The 25,325-nt window shown below is 30.6% G+C and overlaps 1 protein-coding gene and 1 long non-coding RNA gene across 2 annotated transcripts; both read right to left on the minus strand.

Moving 5' to 3' along the window:
• Window positions 1–8,535: 8,535 nt before the first annotated feature.
• Window positions 8,536–9,173, minus strand: LOC105764452 (uncharacterized). Its single transcript, XR_001124644.2, has 2 exons — window positions 9,063–9,173; window positions 8,536–8,753 (listed from the first exon to the last, which is right to left on the minus strand). It is a non-coding gene; the product is annotated as an uncharacterized LOC105764452 (long non-coding RNA).
• Window positions 9,174–17,470: 8,297 nt separating this feature from the next.
• Window positions 17,471–18,122, minus strand: LOC128035288 (agamous-like MADS-box protein MADS2). Its single transcript, XM_052624660.1, has 2 exons — window positions 17,907–18,122; window positions 17,471–17,803 (listed from the first exon to the last, which is right to left on the minus strand). The coding sequence occupies exons 1-2, from the start codon at window positions 18,053–18,055 to the stop codon at window positions 17,725–17,727; spliced, it is 228 nt and encodes a 75-aa protein (XP_052480620.1). The 5' UTR covers window positions 18,056–18,122; the 3' UTR covers window positions 17,471–17,724.
• Between the last annotated feature and the right edge of the window lie 7,203 nt (window positions 18,123–25,325).

Consider the following 25,325-nt stretch of genomic DNA (forward strand, 5'->3'; position numbering starts at 1 on the left):
ATATTATTAATTAAAAACATAAATTAAAAAGTAAATACAAAAAATATTTATAACAACGTGAATTAAAAATAAAAACATAAAATGCTTGAGAGAGGATTTGACCCTGAATCACACTAATAAAATATGACTTGGCTTTGTTAGCAAAATGTGATTTTGCCTCATCAACACAAAATGGTATATTTCTTTAAATAATTTTAAATCTGATCTAAAATCTAATTTTTTACATTGAGTTGATGCCGTAAAACATAACACTAAATTTAGTCAAACATTTTACAGAAAGAATGTAGAATTAAAAAAAAATATTAATTTAAGAATATTTATTTGAATGGAAATAAGATATGATGGTGATATGGAATGAAGGAAACCCCGCCTTTTCTTATGGTTGAAACATTTTGATCTATTTATGGTGAATTAATTGTAGGAGGCAGCCATGTTGGAATTAGACCAATTGGTATTTTAGTGTTGGGTTGTTATTGGAGTCTCCAAACTTGAATCCATTTTCAAACTCATTCATTTCATGCTTTTCTCCATTGCAATCCTTCTATGGTCCACTCATTCATTCCACAAGCAGTCTTAAAAAATGATATGTATCTTCCTTTTTTAAATATTTTTTATATCATTATAAGACACTTGTCAACCTCCTAATTCTGTTTTACTTAAAAGACTCTAACATTTCAAATTTTTTTTCTCTTTTTAACTTTTTTTCTTAGATAAAGATAAGTTTGTATATCTAAATGATGGTGGTGCATGGAAGAGCCACCTTAAGAAAGAGGTCAAGGTGCATAAATAAATATGAAAGCCACCAACCACATGGTTGTCTTTCCAGCCAGGTTTGCACATGAAAAGAAAAAGACGGCATATGATTTTATATATATGTATTAAATTTAAGACTTTATTTTAGGAGTTCAACTTCATCATGGTTTGCACTGTTTGATGCAATCTTGAGAAAAAAAAATGGCATAATACTAGCGCTAACGAATTCGATTTTCCTTAGAAGTTTTTAAATTGGATTTGAAATTATTCAAATTCTAAAAAATTATTGGAATTAATATATATGATCAAACTTTAAAATATTATGGTTCAAGGTTAATTATCTAGTTTTTTCTGACGTGGGAATTTCTATCTTCATTGCTAAGTCTTTGTTTCTCCCTTATCAAGTAGAGGCGAAGCTAGAAATTCTTCTTAAGGGACCAAAATTAAATTTTAAATTTTAATAATTTATATTTTTATAATTTTTAAAGAATTAAATTAAATTTTTATCATTTTTAAGAGGGTCAAAGTGTAATTTTATATTTACTAATTTAAAATTTTAAATTTTTTAAAAGACCTAAATAGATAATTTTCCATTTTAAGGGGACTGGGCCACTTGCAGCCCGTAGATAAGCCACTGTTCTCGAGAAATATTAGGGTTGGTCTAGATTTTGAGGTTGTTTTTCTACTATTCAATTGTAGAAATGTCAATTTTAATATGCTCTTTTATGTTTTGTTTAGTTTGGTTTGCCTTGAGTCTTAAGTGGTAAATTGAGATCAATCATGGCACATTAGGTTTAGCTTTCCTTACATCTCGCACTTGGTCTATTTCTTTCAATTCTTGCTTCTTTTGATTGCTTTAGGTTTTGCTTAAGTCAATATTTTTAGGATATTATGATTTGATCGGTCCTACTAACAAGGTTATAAATGGGATATACTTTTAATGACTTGTCATACCTATTTGGAAGTAAAGCTTTAAGATTTAGGTTTTGCAAATGGGATGAGATTTAATCATAGAACTAGAGTGGGATGAAAAGAATTGAGGGTTCAAAGCTTGTATCGATTGGGATGATAATCACAATTGAAAGGTGGTGATGGCTGCTCTTAGAAGGATTTGGTTGGAAACGGAAGTGGTTTCCATTCCAAAACTGGGCAATAACATGTATGGATCTTACTAATGGACAGAGGCCATGAACAATAATGGGACATCGCTTGTGCATTAAAAGATGAGAAGGGGATCAAACCATAATTGAAATATGTTTTGATAAAATGTTCTTTTCTATTCAAGTACATAAGCTACACCTAGATGCATAGAGTAGTTAGAATGTTAGGAGGTTATATGAGTTGAAGATACATCTTTGGATACAGGAGGGGGATTGGTGATGATTTTTGAGGGTGTGAATAAGTCACTGCTTAACAGGTTTTAGGTACCAAGAATGTGACATAATGTACGAGTGATTGGTTGAGTTTTGTGTAAATTTAACGGTAAAGATGTTTAGACCCTGGATGAAAGCTAGGATTTTTTTGAAACATACAGTAAGGAGTGGAATGCAAAGAAAATGAAGGGTAAAAATGTTATAAAAAGGAGAAGGATTAGAGAAGATAGGTATGAGTGGGAAGGAGTATGACAACAGGAAGAGAGAAGGGCTAATGAAGGTAGAACAGGGTAGAGTTAGGGTGTACGAATAGGTCAGGTTGAGCAGCAGGGGAATCAATAAGATTGAATTTGAAGAGATGATTTGTGAATAATTTTATAATAGATTTAATGATAAATTTGATCATTAACGTTTATATATTTTTCAAAATAGTTGTCGAAACCGTTTTTTTGAAAATAAAAATTTAGTTGTCGACTTTAAAAATAAAACTGGAGTCGCCATCGATCCTTTATTAAGGTGTGATCGGCTCACCTTAAAAATTATTTTGGTCTACGAATTTTGAGAAAACGAGTCCGGGAGTCAGTTATGCACGAGGAAGGGTTAACACCCTCGTAACGCCCAAAATTGGTACCAAATTGATCATTTAATGTCTTAATGTCGAAGGTTAAAAAGATTTTAAAATCAACTCAAATGATGAAAACTGAAAAGGATGATCAATTGTTCAAGTCTTGTAAAGAAATCGAGTCCCAATACGTTAGGGTACAATTCCTCATAATCCCCGACCTTTGAATATCACTTTTATTTTATGTGAAAATCTTCATTTTGAGAAAGTAACATGCCACACCCAATGCGTTAGGACACAACAAGTTAAGTTCCCAAAAATGATTTTTATACTCATGCATTTTGAATAAAGAATATTCTCGGTTATTTAAGATTAACAAAGAAAATCAGAATCCAATACGTTAGGGCTCCATTTCCCTCGAAAATCCCAAACTTCGAATATTACTTTTATTCAAAAAAAATCTTTGAATCAAGAAAATAACTTTGATGTATGGTTAAAACCAAACCATATTTTCAAAATGGGTATGTTAAAAGTTAATGTACAATATGATACAAATATTTTAATTTAAAATATACATGTACATGTATTTACAAAACATGTAAACACAAGCACAATATACAAGTAAATTTGAAAATATGTGTATGCATATATTTAACACACATATACAAGTATACGTATGTAAAAAAGTGTACAGCAGAACTTATAATAATCTCCAACAATATGTATGTAGGTTTCAAAGAAAATACATATATGTACAAAAATAAGGAAAATACATATGTATTGCAAAATATAAGTGTACATACATATATACTTATTTATAAGAACTATGAAAACAAAGAAGGAAATATATATATATATATAAACTATGCGTGTATTAAAATATGTATATATATAATTACACAAAATTATGAAAATAAGATAAAAATAAAAGTATGTATATGTGTATATATTTACAAAATAAAAATGTATAAATATATATATGAAATATAAAGTATATGGAAGTTTAAAAATAAAAACTATATATATAAAAAGAAATTAAAAACGTATGAATAACATATATGCATGTATTTATAAAAGCTTAAACTGTATATATTATATATAAAATATGCGTATGTATATGTATAGAAAATATAATAATAATAATAATGATAGTAAATAATATAACAATAATAATACAATGCCAAAGAACTACAAAAAATTGATTAAGGATCTAATTGAAAAATAAACAGAGTTTAAGGGTCGCATTTAATGATTTGTGAATAATTTTATAATGGATTTAATGATAAATTTGATCATTAACGTTTATATATTTTTTAAAATAGTCTTAAGGTGAGTTTGGATGGGTGGTGCGTTTACCTGCGATTAGTGTAAAAACAGCGGTGGCGGTGAGATTATATATTATAGCGTAAGACAAAAAATAAGCTAAACGCACCACACCGCACCCAATCGCTCATTCAAATCCACCTTTAATTGTATTTTTGAATTGTTTTGCCATCATTTTTTTTTCAATTCTTTTTTTTTAAAAGTTTAATGAATGAATAATAAATTACATCTGAAATTACTTTAAGTAAATCTGTTAGAACAATTAAATTGAAGAAAAAGATCAAAAATTATGAAAAAAAATTTTAAAAATATAATTAAGAGCATTTTAACCAAATATAAAAGGTTGCTCATCAAATTTATCATTATAGCCTTTTATAATTTACGATGAAATATATTTTTAGTTCACGCAATTCGTATATTTCTTATTTTATTTAAAATTTTTTGAAAATCTGATAGTCTTTTTTCATTCTTCGACTCCCTAGGAACTGAAACCCACTTCCCAATTACCAATTATTTCGATTTTCTTTTCCCACAACACCTCCAAACAAAAAAACAAAGCCTAATGAACCATCCCAAATTCCCGAAGTATGCCACAACCATCCTCTTGCCATTCCAGTCTTCCCTTTAGACCTTCATTTGTATTCTTCAAACCCTTTGAGAGTTTCTGAGGCAGTGTTTAAAAAGGTTCACCGGCTAGATATATATCCTCGATGGCGGCGACAGCACCCGAAGGCGACGATCGGCGGCAGCAAATAGTGAGATTCAAGATGAGAGAAAAGCTTAAGTCTAAAGAGAAGAAAGAGACGTAGTCGGCAGCAAAACATAACCAAGGCTAAAAAGAAAAGAAGCAGAAATGATAACTTTTTTTTTTCTTTTTTGTGTGTGTGTGTTTATGTGTTTAGTAGGCAGGTGACTACTGACTAGTGACTAGGGCTGTGTTTTTTTTTCAATTCATTTAATTATTTTGGGTTGGGTTTGCTAAAATTTAAGAGTTTGGGCCGAAAAGGGTAATTTTTCCGGTTTGGGTCAGTAAATTTTGCCCAAAAATATAAAAAACCGGTTCATCCAATTTGTAGTTTACAGTCTAACTGCGATTCGCAGTGGTTCATGGTTCAAATGGTTTCCCTTTTATTTTGGAGGGATATACCAGCCACTTCTCGATCCGATTTAAATACCATTGATTAAAATTTAAGTTTAGCTTTATAAATAACAGTTAGATATATTTAATATTCAAGTAGTATTTAAGAAAAATTGCTAATAAAAGGGTGAAAATCATATTATCTAAAAAAGAAGAAAACATTAAAATAGTGATTCATGTAAGAGGTAATATCGAATTATATTGAATAAAAATAACCCGAAAAAAATGAAATTTCTTTGAAGAGACAGTATCAACTTCATGAAACATGAAAAGAGATGGAATATTATTTAAACCTAAAATTCTTTTGGTTTTTTTATTAAATTAAATATCATTGTTTTATTTTATAATTTTTAATGAATTTTTTCAATTCAATCAAAGTTTTATTTTATGGTTTATAATTTTCTATAATTTGTTAATATCGTCTATTTATTTTATCAATATTTATCTAATTCTTTTAAAATAGAAATTGAGACAAAATTAGAAAATATGTATAACAAATTCAGAACATAAGTAAATCAAAGATATAAATAAAGAAAGAATCAACACGATAATTGTTAACACAGTTTAGATTCAACAATCTTATATCTTGGATAATTATTGGCTAAAGCTCAATCTACCAATTGCCAATGGATAAATATTGCAACCCCAAAGTCAAATCTAAATTATTACAAATCATTTTTCCCAGATACGTCAGTGCCTAAACACACTCCAAATGACTCGAACAACAATCTATTTATAGGCTCTCCTTCAACGTGATCAAAAATAAGAAAATGAGTCTTTATCACATGTTTAAATATTGATAATCATCTTAAAATATTCAAATAAAACTTTTTATAAAGCAACTTTTCATCAACTTCAAAAGTCTCAATAGATAATTATTAAGGAAAAATATTGCCTTTCCAAGCATATCAAACATCTTTACCTCTTCTTCAAGTTACACAAACAAATGATAATGATTATTCTAGAATGTTGAGTCACAGAATATCTCCACGTTTGTTGTTTTAATGAGGTTTACTCAAAAGTCAAACATGTCAATATGAAAACTTTGACGGTTCTAAATTAACTTATTTTAACTATTATTTGAAAATAAAATGAAATAAACAGTACACAAAATATTTTATGATAAAGAACCTCGAACTAATTAAACATGTACTTCAAGCAACATTTATGTCTCTACATATTTGACCATGAAAACATGGTCCTTCATTATCAAAGATGCCAACTTGAAGACCTTTGACTGGTACAAGGATTGGTTCAAACACTTTTCAATCAGCCCACGAGATAATAAAGAATAGCAGCAGGTTTGAGAGTCGAATGCAGGCTTGGCGCTGGGGTCGTATGGAGGTGCGGCAGCCCAGGGCCCAAAGTTGAAAGGAGTTCAAAATATTATTTTCTAGTTTTTAAAGGCACAATTTTTTTTAAAACTTTTAAAGGCCCAAAAAATCTTTCTCCAATTTTTAAGGAACATAAAACTCCATTTTATTGTTTTGCCTAGGGCCCAAAAATGTCAAAAATAGACCTGGTCGGATGAAACAGTCAAAAGGTTCCGACAAAGATAAAAAATATACGATGGACAAACATTTTACATTCTATATAATCGTGTATTTCATGTGTGCTTATCAAATAAAAGATAAATCAAATTGCTAGCTTTGTTGCCTATTTTACATCCTAACTTATATATAGCTTGTGTTATATATATTGTTGAAATAGAACAATTTTCATATTATATTCTTATTTAATTATAATTTAAATTATTAAGTTTGAATAATAAGTAATGTCTTATTTTATATTGTTGGGATCGATCCGATTATGCAATGAACAAGTAAAAAATAGCGGAATAAATTAAGAAATTGAACACACAAATTTAACATGAAAAACCCCCTCCAAAGAGGATAAAAAATCACGGGTAAATATAATTTTATTATAATGGCAAAAGAACGAAGAGTACAAAAGATGGAGATAAAAAACTAAACCTCGAAACCCGAAAACAAAGAACTCTCAAAACGTAAACATAAAATTCTCTAAAAGTGTTATGAGTTCTAATCTTTAATGGGTTTACTTTCTAAAGTTGTAAAAAATTCTATTTATAGGCTAAATTTGCAGGTCATATAATAATAAAATAATCTAGACTAATCATAGTTCGACTGAAGCAAATAAATAGAGTTTAATTAGGAGATTATCTTTCAAATTTGACTAAAATACGTGTCATACTCAATAAATCTCCACATTAACTCGTATTTCCATAACACCATCTTTACCAAAGCCCATCATGGGCCTATCTTGAACTATGCAAGGAATTAATTGAGTTGAATCTATGCTTAGAAACTGGAATACTTCTAGCATTCGATTTATGCACTGCCAAATCAAAACTAACTCGGGTCTAATTTTTACGAACACGGTGCCCTAACTTTTCAAAACTTGCATCCAAAAGAGAACTTTTCAATGAAACAATCATACCTTTTTTTTTCCTTCTATGACCATGTAATAGCCCGATTTTCAGTGATGTCGAAAATAGTGGTTCGAGACCACCAAATCTGAAAAATGAGCTCATAAATTTTATTCTTTAATATTTACGAGCCAAATGAGATTTTTAAAAGATTTTTGAACCAGTAAGTTTGTGGTTATAATGATTTATTAGATTAATTAATTTTAAAAAAGAGGTATCAAGGCCTCGGTGTTATAAATTGAGCCGTAAATATTTTTATAAATATTTACGGAGTGTCAATAAGGTAGTATTAAAGTTTTTTTAGGAAATTTTAACGCTTTGGTAGTCAATTAATTAAAATGACTAAATTTAAAAGGTACAAAACTTGCTAAAGTGATTAAATAGTCTAAATAGTAAATAAAGGAAGACTAAAAGGGCAAATAGACCCATATGAATGGAGAAATAAATGGGAAATTGAAATTTCTAGACAAATTCATCATCATTTTCAGCTAAAAAAAAGCCATTGAAGATTTTTTAAGCTGGTTTTTCATATTTTAGCTTAATGTAAGTTTAATTCTTGCTTTTTCCTTGAAATTTTTTATGTTTTTGGACTTTTACAACTAGGTCCAAGTTACTATTTCATTAGTTTTTGATTTTGTTGAAAGTTTTGGAAGATACCTGTAATCACTGAATTTTGTCTGGTACGTTCTTCGTGTTTTTATTTTATTTTATTTATTTTATCTTATTTTATTTTATATATATTAAAAAAATTATGATTTTTTTGGGCTTACCTAATGTGGGCCTAATGATTGGGCCCAATGGGTGGGCATGTAGAGTTGGATAATTGGGTTTTAAATAATTTAATTTTGGACTTGTTTGGGCTTTGGCCCATTGTTTTGTTTTGTTTTTTGTTTTGTATGTTTTAAAAATATTAATAAAACAATAATAAATCAGAAAAAAATAAAAAAAATAAAAATTACATTCGAACCCCTAAAATTTCTAAAAATTACATTTTAGCCTCATATTTTTATAAAATTACATTTTTACCCTGAAAACTTTACACCCTTTACAATTTGGTCCTCCTGGACATGTCAAATCTGCCAGTCGGCAGCCAAGCGTGCTCCACCCACCTCCAGCTACTCCAGCAGCCTCCCTAGGCTAATGATGCTCCCCTACCGCCTGAAAACAAAGGAAAGAAGACAAAATTGAAAGGATTTAAAAGAGGGAGATGAAAGGAAGAAGGGGGGATTTTCGGCAGCCAAGGAAAGCAAAAAAAAAAACAACAAAATCAAGCAAAAAACAGCAGCAAAAAGCCCCACGCCTCCGCGTCCACCGCCGTCCCTCACCACCGGCCGTCGTTCCCCCATCCACCAAAGACAAAGAAAGCCAATAAATAAATAAAAAAGCAAAGTCAAAGAAAAAAACAGCAAGCAAAAAGCAAAAAAAACAAGCAAAGAAGAAAAAGAGAAGAGAAGAGGAGAGCTTCACCGTGCGCCACCGCTGATCGCCGCGCCAGGCTGGGGGGTGCACCGTCGGGGCTGAACGGAGAAGAAAGAAAAAAGAAAAGAAGAAAGAAAGAAGAAACAGAGAAGAAAGAAGAAAAAAAAAAGAAAGGAAAAAGGGGAAAGAAAAATAAAAAATAATATATCGGGTCGACCCGAACCGGATTCAACCCGCGACCCGACCCAACAGGACCAGCAGTAGTAGGTCAGCCCAAAAAAAAAACCAAAATAGAAAAAGAAACAGCAGAAAAAAAGAAAGAAAGAAGCAGAAAAAAGAAGAAGAAAGAAGCAGTCCAGCAGCAGGCCCAGTGCAGCAGTCCAGCAGCTTCAGCCCAATAGCAGCAGACCAGTGCCCAGCAGCTCATAAGTAGCGGCCCACTTCCTGGCAGCCCATAAGTAGCCGCCCAACAGCAAAAAAGTAAAAAGAAAAGGCCCATTCTTCAACTCCATTATTTTGGGCTTTTGGGTAAATTTTTTATCCATTTATTTTAGTCCATTTATTTAAATATTGTATTATTTCAATTAAATTAGCATTTTTAAAATAGTTTTTTTTAGAAATATTGTTACATTTATTTTACTCGTATTTTTAAAAACAAAGAAATATTTAATGCATAAGGCAACGAACCGATTTAATTTTAAGTCATCGAATTCATTGCTATGTTGGGTGAATATCGATTGCTCGTGTTAAATACGGGACGCCCTTCTAAAAATCGAAAATATTCAAAATTCCTCGTATTTTAATAAAAATTCTTGTGTTTTATTAGAATCCCGATTAAATATTAAATTGAATTTATTTAACACTAATTCGATGGTTTCATCGCCATGTTGGGGTGAATACCATCGATTCATGTTAAATACGGTATTTTTAAAAAAAATCGTGTTTCAAAAATTTTCATGTCTTCAAAATTTCTCGTGTTTCAAAATAATAATAATAATAAAATTTCCCGTGTTTCAAAAAAATATATTCCTGTTTCTTTTTTAAAAAATTCCGTGTTTCAAAAATTCTCGTGAATAAAAAAAAATTTCGTGTTTTCAAAATTCCCGTGTTTGAAAAAATTTCGTGTTTTCAAAAAAAAATTTCTCGTGGATATTTTTTTTGATGTTATCGTGTTTTCAAAAAATTCCCGTGTTTGACAAATTTTTCTGTTTTCAAAAAATTCTCGTGTTTTCAAAATTTTCATGTTTTCGTGTTTTCAAAAAATTCTCGTGTTTTTAAAAAAAATTTCGTGTTTAAAAAAAAATCATGTTTTCAAAATTTTCGTGTTTTCAAAATTTTTCGTGTCAAAAAAATTCTCATGTATCGAAAATTTCCGTGTTTTCAAAAAAAAATTTCGTGTTTCAAAGATCTTCGTGTTTTCAAAAATTATTATTGTGTTTCAAAATTCTCGTGTTTAAAAACAAAAAAAAGTTTTCTCGAGTTTCAATCGGATCACAATTAAATATTAAATTGAACTTGTATTTTTGAAAATTAAGATAACGCGCGTTTAACGAGATACCAATTTTGGGCGTCGCGAGGGTGCTAATACCTTCCTCGCGCGTAACCGACTCCCGAACCCTAATTTTCTCTGGATTTTTACGTGGACCTAAAATTGCCTTTTTTTGGAAAAGTTTTAAAAAAAAATTCTTCTAAAAAGAGATTTTTGAAGGTGTCCGATCACACCTATAAAAAAGATCGGTGGCGACTCCTTTTCTTAAATAAAATCAAAACTCCATTTTCAAATTTTCAATAATCGCTTCGATTAGTGCCCGTGCCCAAAATTTTTAGGTCGCTACAATACCATTGATAAGTTAATATGATTTTAGTTATTAGATGATGAAATTTAGATGTTGATGGGTATTTAAAGGTATTTTATTAAGGAATTTTGGATGAAATCATGTTTTAGGGATTAATATATAAAGTTGTTGAATTTATGAGAAATTATGTAATTTCATGGAATTTATGGGATGCTATTGATATATGTGAAAGTATTTTGGCTTGGAATAAGGAATAAATGACATGAATTTCATTTTCCGAGCCTAGGGATGAAACCGTCATTTAGTAAAAGTTTAGGGGTAAAATAGTAATTTTGTCTAAGATGTGACTTGGGTAGAGTTGAATGTAAATTGTATTAAATTGATGTTAAATTTACTCATAGATCCGGATAGATCAAATATGGAGCTTACTCATAGATCTGGATAGATCAAATACGGAGCTATATCGAGGTAAAGAAAAAGTGACGGATTAGTAAACATCAATTTACTCATAGAGTTGGACGTGGCATGTACGGAGGCGAAGGCGCGCGTGCGATGGCTCGTCACGTGTGGAGGGAGAGCGAGGGGCGTCACTGCTGCAGCGCTGGGAACCCTTGCTAGGGTTTTTGGTGTTTTGGGGTTGAGTTGGGTTTTGGGCTAGGTTAGAATTTTAGGTTAAGGTTAGGTGACTTGGGCCTTTTGGGCCATTGTAATCGGGTTATGAAAATTGGGTTGTAACTGGACTGATGGACTTTTAATGATTTTGTTTTTATTTATAAAATTGGGCCGGACAAATTGGGGTTATTACACTTGTAAAGATAAAACTCCCAATATGGAATTTATCATAATTATTTCCATATCTTTAACACTAGAAAATTAAAGAATTTTGAAACAAACTCAAACGACAGATTCTAATCAAATCAAAAAATTCAACTGGGTTTGAGAAAAGGGAAAAAGAATTTTGAAATTAAATTTTTGCATACCTTATAAAGTGATCTCTTCCTATTACATAGATTAATTATGGGTGAGTTTGGATGGACGATGCGTTTACCTGCGGTTAGTGTAAAAACATCGGTGGCGGTGAGATTAGAAACTGTAGTGATACTGTAGTGTGAGATAAAAAGTAAACTAAACGCATCGCACCGCACCCAATCGCGCATCCAAACTCACCCTATGCCTATGAACATGAAAAATGGCAACCATGCGAAGTTGCAAAATTCACACTAAATTCTCAATATGAATAAAAAAAAAGACCTGGAGCTAACCATTATCAAAATCTAATCCAAATCTCACTCATTATCTCTCCACCACTATACAATTCATCTAAAAAAATAACTTAATTCAAGAAAAAAAAACAACTTTTATTTTTTAATGGAACTAACCAGCTAGTCTAAACATACACAGGACCTGGAGCCACCGATACCAGAGTAGGATGGTTGTAGGGTGGCCCTAGAAACACTAAAGGAGGAGTGGATTGTGATGGAGGATTTTTGTTACCGTCAAACGACGAAGGTGTAAGAGTAGGGCCTGGACAGCTAGTGGGTTGGGTGGTGGTGGGTTAGCAGTAGGGATTGAGGGTGGTGGTGAGTTAGGGGAGGTGGGTTGGTTAGACCCAATGGTAGGAGAATGAGGGTTGTAAGAGAAGGAAGAAGAAGAAGAAGAAGAGGAAAATGGGTTGTGTTTAATAAAATATTACCCCTAAAATAGTAAGTTAAGATGTTTTTCATTTAAAATAACTAATTTTCCAAAACAATAATGACAAATTTAAAATAATATAAAATGACTTTTTTAGAAAATTAATTTAATGATGTGTAAAATATATACACATGTGCCAACACAGTCAAATTTTGGACAGAATGGTATGAAGAAAAAGGTTGGGATAAATCATAAGCTGACGAAGACAACACAAAAAAGGTTGTGTTAGATAAATATTTGCCAACGAAAAATAAAAGTTGGGATAGGTTAATATTTTTCTAACTCTTCCTAAAAAGTTGACCATGATTAGATTTTGCCAACACCCAAAAAAGTTGCTTAAATGTACAAATTTAAACGACACAAAAAAGATCGGCGTATGCCAAAAAAAGTCGTCTTAGGCTTTTCATATGTTGATAGTTTTATATAGTTGGAAAAAAAATAACAAAGTCGGCACAATGTTGGACAAAGCTGACTTTTATTTAAGTGTTGCCTTAGGCATGCATATCTCAGCCTTTATACAAAGATTGGGTCAAAGCGTATGCCGGCAAGTCTATCCCAACACTTAGGAAAGTGTTGGCCCAAAAGTGTTGACATAGTGTTGGACAAAATTGACTTTTATTTAAGCGTTGTCTTAGGCATGCATATCCCAACCTTTATACAAAGAGTTGACCAAGGTGTATGTCGGTAAGTCTATCCGAACACTTAGGAAAGTGTCGACCCAAAAGTGTCGGAATAGTATTGGATAAAGTCGATTCTTATTTAAGCATTTCCTTAGGCATGCATATCCCAAGCCTTATACAAAGAGTTGGCCAAAACGTATGTTGGCAAGTCTATCCCAACACTTAAAAAAGTGTCGACCCAAAAGTGTCACCTTAAGACTATTTTGTTGTAGTGACAAACATACACTGTAATGACCTGACAGTCACGAGTGTCGAAAAGTGTATTTTCGGGACTCCGTTTTCATAAATTAAACTCGTAAATATTTATTAAAAATATTTACGAAGTTAGTTGTGTGGTTAATTAGGTTTTGGTTAGGTGAATTTGCTTGAATTAAGAGTAATTAGGTATAAGAATTAAATTGCATAAAGGGTGAAAGTTGAATTATAGATTAAAGAAAAATTAAAGGGATTAAATAAGCAATTATGCCATTGCTTATAAATGAGGCCACAAAATATATATTATAATATTATAATATTATATGTTAATTATTAAGTATATATATTATATTATATATTATAATAAGTAAATATAATAAATAAAAGAAACAAAAAGAAAGACAGAATGCTAAACAAAGTAGAAAGAAAAGAAAAGGAGAAAGAAGGAAGGAGAAAGGCACAAAGCTAAGGATTTCAAATGTTCAAAGTTCAATTGGTTAGTTAATTTAGTCCCTTTTTCTTGTAATTTTATGTTTTAGAATCCGATATTAAATACTACCGGATCCATGTCAAAATTTTAGAAATTATTGAGTTTTTAGATGTTGTTAATGTTGAATAATTTTAGTATTAGAGATTAAATTGATAGATTTTAAGTTAGAAATGAAAAGGATTGAATTGTAGAATAAATTGTAAATTTTGAGTAATATGGACTAAATTGTGAAAATTTTGAAATTTAGGAATTTATGTGAAGATAGGGAGTTGAATTTAGTCTAAAGTAGAATTTGCATGAAAATAAATAATTAAATGTGAAGAATAAAAGTTAGTCTCAGTTTAGGGACTAAATTGAAATTTAGGCAATATTTGAGTAAAAATTGAAATATTCAATATGAAGTTGAATTGTGTTGTATTGATGATTTTTAATTGTTTTAATTCAGTAGCTAACGTCGTACGGGAACCCTCGACTAAAAAGGGAAAAGATAAAGTCGACGAGAAATAGATCGGAATTTCCGGTTTGTATTTCTATAATCCGAATTTAGTTGTTAATTGTTATAATTTAATTTAATGTATATGGTAAGTGTTGAGGTGAGAATTATTGTGTTTTGCAATTGAAATGGATTAATTTAGTATGTGATGAATTTATTGAATTTATATTGATTGAATTGGTATATATATTGAATATATATTGATTATTTGAATTGAATTGAATATATGTTGTATTTGAAAAGTGAATTGAAACCCTATTAACTGTATCGGGCTGAGTCGGATGTAGATGAGACACTAGGTGTTAATTTACTACTTCGGATTAATTCGATGAGGCACTGGGTGCCAATTTATTTCGGTTTAGCCGATGAGACACTGAGTGTCTATTTATTACTTCGAATTATTCGATGATGCACTGGGTGCCAAACTTGTGTGTTTTGGTTGGATTCGTGTATCCGTCCGAGTCTGAGTCATGTTAATAAGGGTAAATGAATAATAAAGTTCTATAATTGATATTGAAATGGCATGGTATGAGAAATGAAAATGAAATAGTAAATTGTAAATAAAATGTAAAATATGTTGCAAATACATGGAATATATGAGTTATATACTCATAATTGAATATGGAATGGATAAAACAATTACATAAATGAAATGTGAATTAAATTATGAAAAGCTATTTATATAACAAGTATGAGAATTGAGATATTTGTGAAACAAATTAAGTATGATATGCTATCATGTATGAAGTCAAAAAGTTGACATATGGTTGTTGTAATATTTAAATATTAATATGTGTTTATATTTTAATTATACATTTGAAATCTTTTTGTCTTTAAATATTCAGATTATAGAAATACCACTGAGTTTTACTCAGCGTACGGTTTTGTTTTCCGTGCGCAGATTAGGTACTTCAATTTTGATCGTTGATTCAGCATCCAACAACTGTTGTGAATTCAAACGTGGTGATGTTTTCCTTTTGTGTCAGTATGTACCTGGGGTGTCTAACTATTAATCATTTTGTGGATTGATTGTAAATAAGATTATAAGTTAATATTGGTTGGTTATATACATATAAATATGTGTTTATGTTTGAGGTCATATTATGACATGTTTATGTTAATGTTTAAATGAACGTGAAATAGGCAAAATAGATTAAATTTGGCATGTTTATGTTAATGTTTAAATTTGGATGTGTTTGATCGTGTTTTGAATTGGTTAAATGAATGATTTGTTTTTATCACGTATTGTGGGCCTCGAGGGCTCGAATAAGGGACAATATATATGAGTTTGATTGATCTTGACTTGAATATTATATGATGTGAAATGTTTTGAAATTATGTCTGTTTGATCGGTAATGCTTCGAAACCTTATTCTGACAACGGATATGAGTTAGGGGTGTTACATACACGGTGCATAAACCTCATGTGAATGCAACCCGCATGTGAATGCAACATATTTCAACAAAGAAATCCAAAAAACCATAAACTCAAATCCCCCTAAATCTAAAAAATTATAAACCAACAAAGAAACTTACTCGTTACAATGGATGCAACACTAGACTGGTTCTCTTCTATTAACCATTCTAACAGTTTTATCTTCAATCCTGATTTTTTTTTTGTTGGTTTTCTCTTGCTCGCTTTTCTCCAAAATTTCAATCGTTGAATCCTTTCTTTACCCATAAAATTTCAATTGTTCAATCATCTAACCATTTTTCCTAAAAACTTCAATTAATTCCAATTGTCTCTTTTCTTTTCTTTTTGTTCGCCCATCCTTAAACCTCCAAAATTAAGACCCTTCGGCTTCTCATGTCCAATGTGACAAGTTAACTGGCCACCTCAGTAAGTTCACATCACCTGTTTAGTTAGGCCTGTAACTGAAAATGTTAGTGGGTGACTAATTTGTCACTTTTCAATAATATTAGTTATCGATGTGTTACTTTTTAAAGTTCAGTAAATAAATTGTAATTTTCTAAAGTTCAGTGACTATTTTATTATTTTAATTAAAATTGAGTCACTGTAAGTATATTTTACCCTTAGTAATATATTGAATGGCAGCTAAAATCTTCTGAAAATCTGATAGTCTTTATTCATTCTTCAACTCCCTAGGAACCGAAACCCACTTCCCAATTGGCAATTATTTCGATTTTGTTTTCCCACGACACCATCTCCAAAGAAAAAAATCAAAGCCTAATGAACCATCCCAAATTCCCAATTCTGATCATTCCCAAAGTATACCACAACTATCCTTTTCTATTTGTTGCTATTTCCTTCTTCAATTCTTCCTTTTGTTATATTTATATTAATTTTATATTTTGTATTGAAGGTAAATGGTTGACAAAGTCTAGAAAATGATAGGTTTTTTTTCTATACAAAGATGATTTAAATTTAAATTATTTTTGAGAAAAATGAACAGTTGAGAAAAGAATAGGTCTATATCTATACATTAGTCTTACATGGGCCTGATCAATTAGAGAAATGAAATAGATTTGCATATCGAAATAGCTAGGGTTCCTTGGGTGTCGGCTACGATCTATATTTCTTGTTTCGAGTCTGTTAGGCTTCTGTGTGTCATTATGCCTAAAAGAAATCTCGAAAGAAGATTATTGATCAGTGTTTTAATCAATGCCACCCCATCCCAAGAAACTGAGAGAATTAATAAAGTCTGGCTCTCGAGTGTCTCAAAATATGCACTATTTAAAGCTTAAGCAAATGTAGTAATTGTAAGTAAAACGCCAACTGGAATCAAAATGGGTTGCAATGAGAGCAACAGCTCCTGGAAGGCAGTGGCTGAGGTAGCAGGGGCAATAGCGACGGGACTTCTTGCTTTGCATGCTATGGGTTTGTTTTCTTCTTCTAGCAACAGGAAAACAATGAAAGCTCCTGGGAGGAACTATCGAATTTACAGGGACGACTTTGAACGTGATCCTGCTAGCTATTTCCGTAATTTGCGCAAATGAAAGATTAAGATTCGAGGACTTCGTGTAAGTTTGGGCCCGTGTTTGTTTTTTAAAATGAGTAACTAAGGAGATATCATATCTATATCTATTATCTATATATATGTAATGAGTAACTAAGCTTTACTCGTATAGTATTCAATATGTTATCCAGTCTTTTGCAACAAAATGGGGGCACCGCCTCACATTTCGATCATATATATAATGAGTAACTAAGCTTTACTCTTATAATATTCAATATTTTATCCAGATTATTACAACAAAAGGGGGATATCGCCTTACATTTCGATCATCGCTTCATACTAACATATAGACAGTAAAATATAGGTTTGGTTTTGCTTATTGTGCTCTAACCTTGGTATTTATATATGTATGAAGATTTTTAATTCTGTAATTGTAGTTAAAAACAATCAAAGCATCCAACCAGGGACGAATCCATTTGCTGCAGAAGCTTTAACAGTGGCCTGATCTGAAACACACTGATTGTAACTGTACCAAAAAAGTTTTTAAAGAAAAAAAAAGACATTAGCAATGTAGAATCTATCGACCATTAAACATCAGATATCTGAAAAAAATTAAAGACTTAAGTTACCCGATCTGCAGAGAGCTGCTGCATTGTAAAGGATCAAAATATTCCTCCATCTGAGGCGGTGGATGGTTGTATTGAACGCTTTGCTCCCCAATTTCCTGAACAACTTTCATACAACTGATATAGCAGAACATCAAATATAATATACGCATTTATTCGAGGACATTGGATATAATAAAAATGTTAGAGAGAAAGATGCGGGATAACAAATAGCACAAGCATTTCTTCCTGTACAAATAACGAAAGCATGATGAGAAAAGCATATCTTAGAGTTGATAATATTATAGGGTCCAAAAGAGGTATTAAGCCAATAAAAAAATTAAGCATATCTTAGAATTGGTAATATTTTTCTTTCTTAACTTACAATTAATTAATGAATTATAAGAAATCAATAGAAGTATAAACTAATTTTTACAAGTGTGAGTCGAATTTTGACTCTAAAAAGAGAAAAATCCTAAAACTTTATCCAAAATTTCATTGGCTTTCTTTCCAAAATAAAAATAAAAATCTCATTGGCTAGAAAAACAAATCCATTTTTTTGAGGAAGAACAGCACTATATGTGTAGCTAGAATCGCCACGTTCATGATTTAACCAAACGTACTTTTCATATAATTCTTTTGCACTTTCAGATTTATTTATTATTCCAAAGCTTATTTGTCATGTAACCCAACATATCCGATTGTTAATGACCCAAGATGGAGCATATCCAATTCCAGACAGTGAGCTCTTGGCCACTACCTTGGCTGAGACAATTTATGGTCAAATTTCCCTAAACTGTCTTGCATATAAGAGACAGACTCCACGCTTGGTCTTTTTGGGGTTGTTTGCTCATTCGACCTTTTCTCCCTAAACCAGGATCTTGGCTGGGCTGAAAACGACATACATGTGCCCTCTCAAGCCTCCCTTGTCCCTTTGATTAAATATTTCTCAAATTTAAGCATTGGATTTGAAAAATAAAATAAAATTGTTTACTCTACACCATACCAACTTTCTGATACAGTATTAGTTACTGTTGAAATTTGTTGTAGCTGTTAAAATTCATTTGAATGGTTTATATTGTTGGAATATTTTTAAAATATATATAATGTTCCAATTGCTATAAATGAAAAGTTGTAAGTAATCAAAAGCTATAACTTTTGATCAAGAGTTGTTGCTTTTTCATGTTGATAAGTTAAGTCGATTAAATAATTATGTCTATTTAAGAGACATCTATCTAAAAAAGATACAGGAAAGTTAAGTCACCATAAAAATACATGAGAATTCCATAAATAAGAGTGAATTTGTATTTGCATAACACACGCAAAAAAGGCTAAACTATGTCATAAGTCCTTGCACTCATTGTAAACTTGGTCATTGTACTTCTATTTCTAAAAGTTTAGTTTCGCTACTTTTTCAAATTTCAAAATTCAGATCCAATTGTTAACACTGTTAAAATTATATTGTCAAATTGAGGTCCCATTGCAATGTCATTTTTACATAGCTACCAAGTGAACATTTTTTTTTATTTCAAAATGTCACACCAACAAATTTAACAATGTGAACAATTGGAGCTGAATTTTGAATTCATAAAAAGTAAAGGGGCTAAATTCTTGGAAATAAAAGTATATGGACTAAATTTCAAATTTATGAATAGTAGGGATGTTTTAACAAAATACAAAAACTCAAAAACAAAAGTTTCTTTGTTCTCCTCCATCTTCTAATATTCAAAGATTGTTTTATAAAGAATTATTGCAGAGGTTCTTTATAAAATTTGATGCTCTTGCTATGCTTTGCTTAGTACTTAAAAGATTGGTTCCGTCAGTGCAAAACATAGAAAGTCATTGGGCTTCATTGTATCCTCGAGGTTCATTTGCTTATAACTTTTTTGCACACTAAGATATAGGTGGGGCAAATAGAACTTTAAAAAAAGTGGCATGGTTAAATGCCTTAAAACATTTGATTAATTTCTCATAAGTTTATTTTTATCCCCACACACCAACAATTTTAAGGTTCTAATTTCCCAAAATTATCGTAAATTAATGAAAGTGTATTTGTTTACCACACATTCACATGACACTACAATCATGACACTACGAGGATGGCTATCAATAATAGAACAACATTGATGTCAGTGATCTAACTATTGATTTAGAAGAAATCTTTGTAGCAAGAAGAGCTATGTTGGTCAAATTTGTGGTTTACTATTTTTGCATGAATTGGATTTCATGTTTATGTTTTAGTGAAGTTAGTTATATCATATAAAAGATGTGAGTGTCTCGTGCATCAATTGTTTGATAAAAAATCAAATACTAGTTTATTGTATGCATGATATTTTAACATGCATAATTATGATTGTTATGGAATTATATAATATAAATTATATACATTTATGTATATAACAGTCATGAAAGAAGTTGGAAAGAAATTTAATGAAACTTTTAATCAACAGAAGGAAATAATGTTCCGATTTGTCCCTTAAGCCAAAAACATATGTTTGTTCAGTGATTTCAAATCTAAATTTCTTTTGCAAAAGAATGGATACTTGAACATGGCGAAGGTGTTGGCCTTGTGAATTTTTAGGGCAAAAATAAATATAGGGTTTCATAATGTTGTAAAATTATTAACATAGCTATATTAGAAATTTGGAAATTTAAGGATTAGAAACAAGCCCATAATATTTGAGTCACCCATTATGGAAACTCAACGCAACGCAACGCTTGGTATAACATAAAAGTCTTAAGTTCAATAGGACAAACTACATCATCAAAATGTAACTGCTAGCATTATAAAACAATAAATAATATATCATGGTAGGGTAAAGAGTGCTAGGTACTCGTAATGATAAGGGGAAAGATGATTAATATACTCTTAATAGACTCATAACAAAAATATGTTAGACTGTTATAATTATGTAACACCCCTAACCTGAATCCGTCGCCGGAACAGAGTTACGGAGCATTACCGGAGTTTACGAATTAATTAGCACACATTTCAATTCATCTAGCATTCATATTAGAAACTAATTAAAATCATATATATTGTCCTTTAAACGAGCCTTCGAGGCCCAAATTACACATTAGAAACAAATAGGGACTAAGTCAAAAACTCAGAATTTTTTTTTTCAAAAATATTTTAAAATTTTCAACACTGTAGGGGTCACATGGCCGTGTGACTCACACGGTTTGGAGGCACACCCGTGTCTCAAAAAGTGTGGGTATTCGAAATAGGGACACACGGCCGTGTCTTAGCCCGTGTCCGTGCTCGTGTGAGTATACTGACTTGGGTTATACAGCCAAGTCACATGCCTATGTGCTAGGTCGTGTAAGCATTCTGTTTAGTGCAAATATAAGATACAGGGGACACATGACCGTGTCACCTGGTCGTGTGTTATACGCGGTTGAGACACACGCCCGTGTCTCTGCCCGTGTGGACGAAAATAGACCATTTTACAAACCATATTTCTACCCAATTCTATGTCAATTTATACATGCCATTATAACCAATATCAAAACATTCAAAAGTACCGATAGAATCGATGGATAGTGTGATACAACATCGACAAGTTTCCAACCCAATTGAGCTTTCGATAACCTGAAAAGTAAAAGAAAACAAATACATAAGCAATGAATGCTTAATAGGCTCGTATAAACTTTAATCGTAATACTTCTTTTCAAATATGAAATTTATACATATCAAGAATAATCCAATATTGATACCATAATACTCATGAAGTTATATTTAACAACTCACCAAGTGAATAAATTTACGGTATCACTTATACATATTATTCCTAGCATGCTAGGATTTTGAACAACTTTAACTCTTCCAGAATTTCTTTATTTTCATTTGTGTTTCTTTACTTCCCACACTCATTCCATATACATAACACACCAGTCATAAGCATATCATTCAACATAGCTACAATCTAGTGTATTTAAACATAAACCTTTTTCGAATTAATCCCAGGATAACTCATTTTATAAGAAATTGCATAACTTAAAACTTACCACTCTTTCATGAGCACAAGTATATTTTCATTTGAGCACTTACCCTTTCAACGCATCATATAAATAAACATATTACCATTTAACTAGTAGCTTGGCATTTGTCGAAGCATCAACAACAACATTTGTTAGCATACTTGAACATATTTCATATAAATTCAACATTTATAAACTTATTTTATCAACATATTACACTTGAGGTTATTACTCATCACGACTTCAATCGATGAATACACTTATTTCAGATCAACACCAATAATAACCTTAAGTCTTCAAACATTAATTTCATATGTCACTTATCAAATCTTACTGAATCGAGGAATGACTTACGGATATGAGTACATCGTATTTAGAAGCTCGAAGGCTACACAGAAGCACACAAGTGCTAAACAGAAACCCATAAGGGTTGAATGGAAGCTCGTAAGAGCTGAATGAAAATTGATAAGGGTTAAATTGAAGCTTAAAAGAGCTGAACGGAAACTCAGAAGGGTTAAACTGAAGCTCAAAAAGAGCTGAACGGAAACCCATAAGGGTTAAACTGAAGCTCAAAAGAGCTGAACGGAAATCCATAAGGGTTAAACTGAAACTCATATGAGTTAACAAAAGCTCGTGAGAGCTAAACGGAAAGTAAACATGAAAGTTCACAACAAATGCTAAACCTTGGTTTACTTGGGTAATTTGTCGTCAATTTATCCTTTGCATTTACTGCCAATGCTGCCAATTCATCCTTTGCATTTGCCGTCAATTCATCCTTTGCCACAGAACGATTGTACTCAATCTTGCGTTCCACTTTAACCGGATATTCATTTCAATTTATAATTTAACGATATTTCATTTTTTTTAACAATATGCTAAATATATAATAATTTAACAATATTTCATTTTTCAAAAATATATTAAATACGTAACATCATTCGTCAATTCAATATAATTATTAAACCTTAACCATATGAACTTACCGAATTGAATTGTAATAATTGCGGGAGTTCGTGGACTATTCCTTTATTTTTCATTTTTCACAACTATCTACGAAATCTTGATCTAAAATATATAATTACTCATTCATTAGCATATATTTCAGTTCCAATTCATTTCACAATTTATACCTTTCAATTTTTGAATTTACACAATTACCCCAACTTTTGCAACTTTTACAATTTAGTCCATTAACTAGTTAATCTATCAAATCAACAAATTTTTCTCAATTAATAATTTATTCAAATATTCTAGGCTATCATAAAACCCTTAATAAAAATAAATTTAATACCAAACCCTAATATTCTAACCATTTTCACAATTTGATCCTAACATCAATATTTAACAAAATCACTTTATAATATCATTATACAACAAAATTAATGTTCTAAACCCACTTGATATTAATAATTTCTTTCAATATAATAATTTAGACAATAAAACAATTCATTTCATGCAATTTTGTTACTTTTTACATTTTTACTAAATTGCCCTAAAGTTTTATTTTTATTCAATTTAGTCTCCGAGCCTAAAACATGCAAATTGACCTTTTTAATGAAAACCCATGCTAGTTGAATATTCATATATATATTTTCCTCCTCCTCCTCTCCATTCCACATCCTTAATGTATATAACATGCATATATGTAATATTATCTATAATTCCACTATTTAGTTATATGTTCATATCAAACTGTCCACTTGAGTCATAATCACTAAATTATTTATATATTGAGCTAAATAATTCTAAATTAAGATCGTCTTGATGTTTTTTAAACTAGACTAAAATATCTTTCTACTATAAAATTTTCAGAATTTATAGTTTAGCCAATAAGTACAGTAAAATCTTCAAATTTATCCCTGTTCTGCAGTTTGACAGCTTCGACATTTCCTTACTAAAAATCAATTATCTCTTAGTACGGGGTTTGGATGATGGTTCCATTTATTTCTCTTGAAAATAGACTCATTAAAAATTTCAACATATAAATTTAAACCCCTAATTATTTTTTTTACAATTTTTTATGATTTTCCAAAGTCAGAACAGGGGAACTCGAAATCAATCTGACCCTATCTCACAAAAATTCATATATCTCATAATATGAAATTCTTTTGCTTACAACGTTTATTTTATGTAAAACTAGACTCAATAGGATTTAATTTAATACCTTAATTAAACTTTAATTCAATTTCTAAAATTTTTGGTGAATTTTCAAAGTTAGACTACTGCTGCTGTCCAAAACTGTTTTAGTGTAGAATGTTGATAACCAAATTTATAACACCCTCCTTTCCTTTCTTTACAATATTTCCTATCACTTCCTCTTATTTCCCTTCACTAACTTATCAAGAACATAGAACCTTATATAATAAAACTCTACTTTAACATCATTTTCATACTTTTTAATAATATCAAACTCTACAATCTTTAACTTGATTTTCTCTCTCCTCCAGCTTCTATTTCTTGAATCTAACTTGATATTCTAGCTCCCCATAGTCTCCTTATTATATTTCTCTCTTGGTAGCTATGGATATTCTTTTGATTTCTAAGTGAAAATGGTGAATTTTTGGTAAAAAGACTAAATTATAAAGAAAGGGAAATTTCTTTCTTTTCTTCTCTTCTCTTCTCACGTAGGTGCATGGAAAGATGATGAAAATTCTTCATCTTTCTTTCCTCATATACTAAATAAAATAATAAAATATCTCATTAAAATATTAATAAAATAATATTTATCTAATTAAATAATTATAAAATATCATCAAAATATCTCTAATATCATTATTACCTTCTAGAGTTCTCTCTCTTTCTAATTGACCATTTTGCCCTGTATGATCTTTTAAAATTCCATCATTGAGTCATAATTTGGTAAAATTGTGATTTAGTCCCTCATAATTCTTCACCTATTCAATTTGTCCTAATTCATCCATTTTCCTTAGTTTCTAGGTCATTCCACCCTTAAAATATTTACACTATTGGTCCTTCAACTTTTTCATATTTACACTTTAACCCCTCAAATTTTGAGTATTTACTCTTGGGGAACAAAACTTTTCTCACTTTTGCGATTAATCCTTTCTTGAATTAATATGTTATAATATACTTCCCAATGTTGACATAACTCAAAACTTCTCTTTTTGTCACTTTATTTCCTTATTTTACTATATTAAGGATAATATCTTACTTTCTTACTGTAGTAATTTTCGGGGTATTACAAATTATGGAAACACTCTCAATAGGATCTACTTATGTGAGTGGGAGTATGACTGCTTCTATGAGCTCAATGGCTTGGTTTTAACATCACTCATAAAAAGAGGTTACAAACATATGGCCATAATAGTGTCCTTGGATACTGTGCATTGACTAATGTTAAAATCATTGTGTGAGATGTGTTTAGTTAATCGAATAGAATAGTTGGTTTAAAAGATAATCTAACTTGAGATTTCGATTAACTTTAAAATGTTTTCACTAAGT

The sequence above is a fragment of the Gossypium raimondii genome, chromosome 12, assembly GCF_025698545.1.
Source record: "Gossypium raimondii isolate GPD5lz chromosome 12, ASM2569854v1, whole genome shotgun sequence".
In the NCBI taxonomy this organism is placed as follows: Eukaryota; Viridiplantae; Streptophyta; class Magnoliopsida; order Malvales; family Malvaceae; genus Gossypium; species Gossypium raimondii.

Excerpts from the sequence above, each read along its gene's own strand:
- LOC128035288 (XM_052624660.1), bottom strand. The coding sequence starts at position 18,055 with ATGCGTATATTATATTTGATGTTCTGCTATATCAGTTGTATGAAAGTT. Across the intron at positions 17,804-17,906 it reads AGCAGCTCTCTGCAGATCGG|TTACAATCAGTGTGTTTCAG; the intron begins GTAACTTAAGTC and ends TTTTTGGTACAG.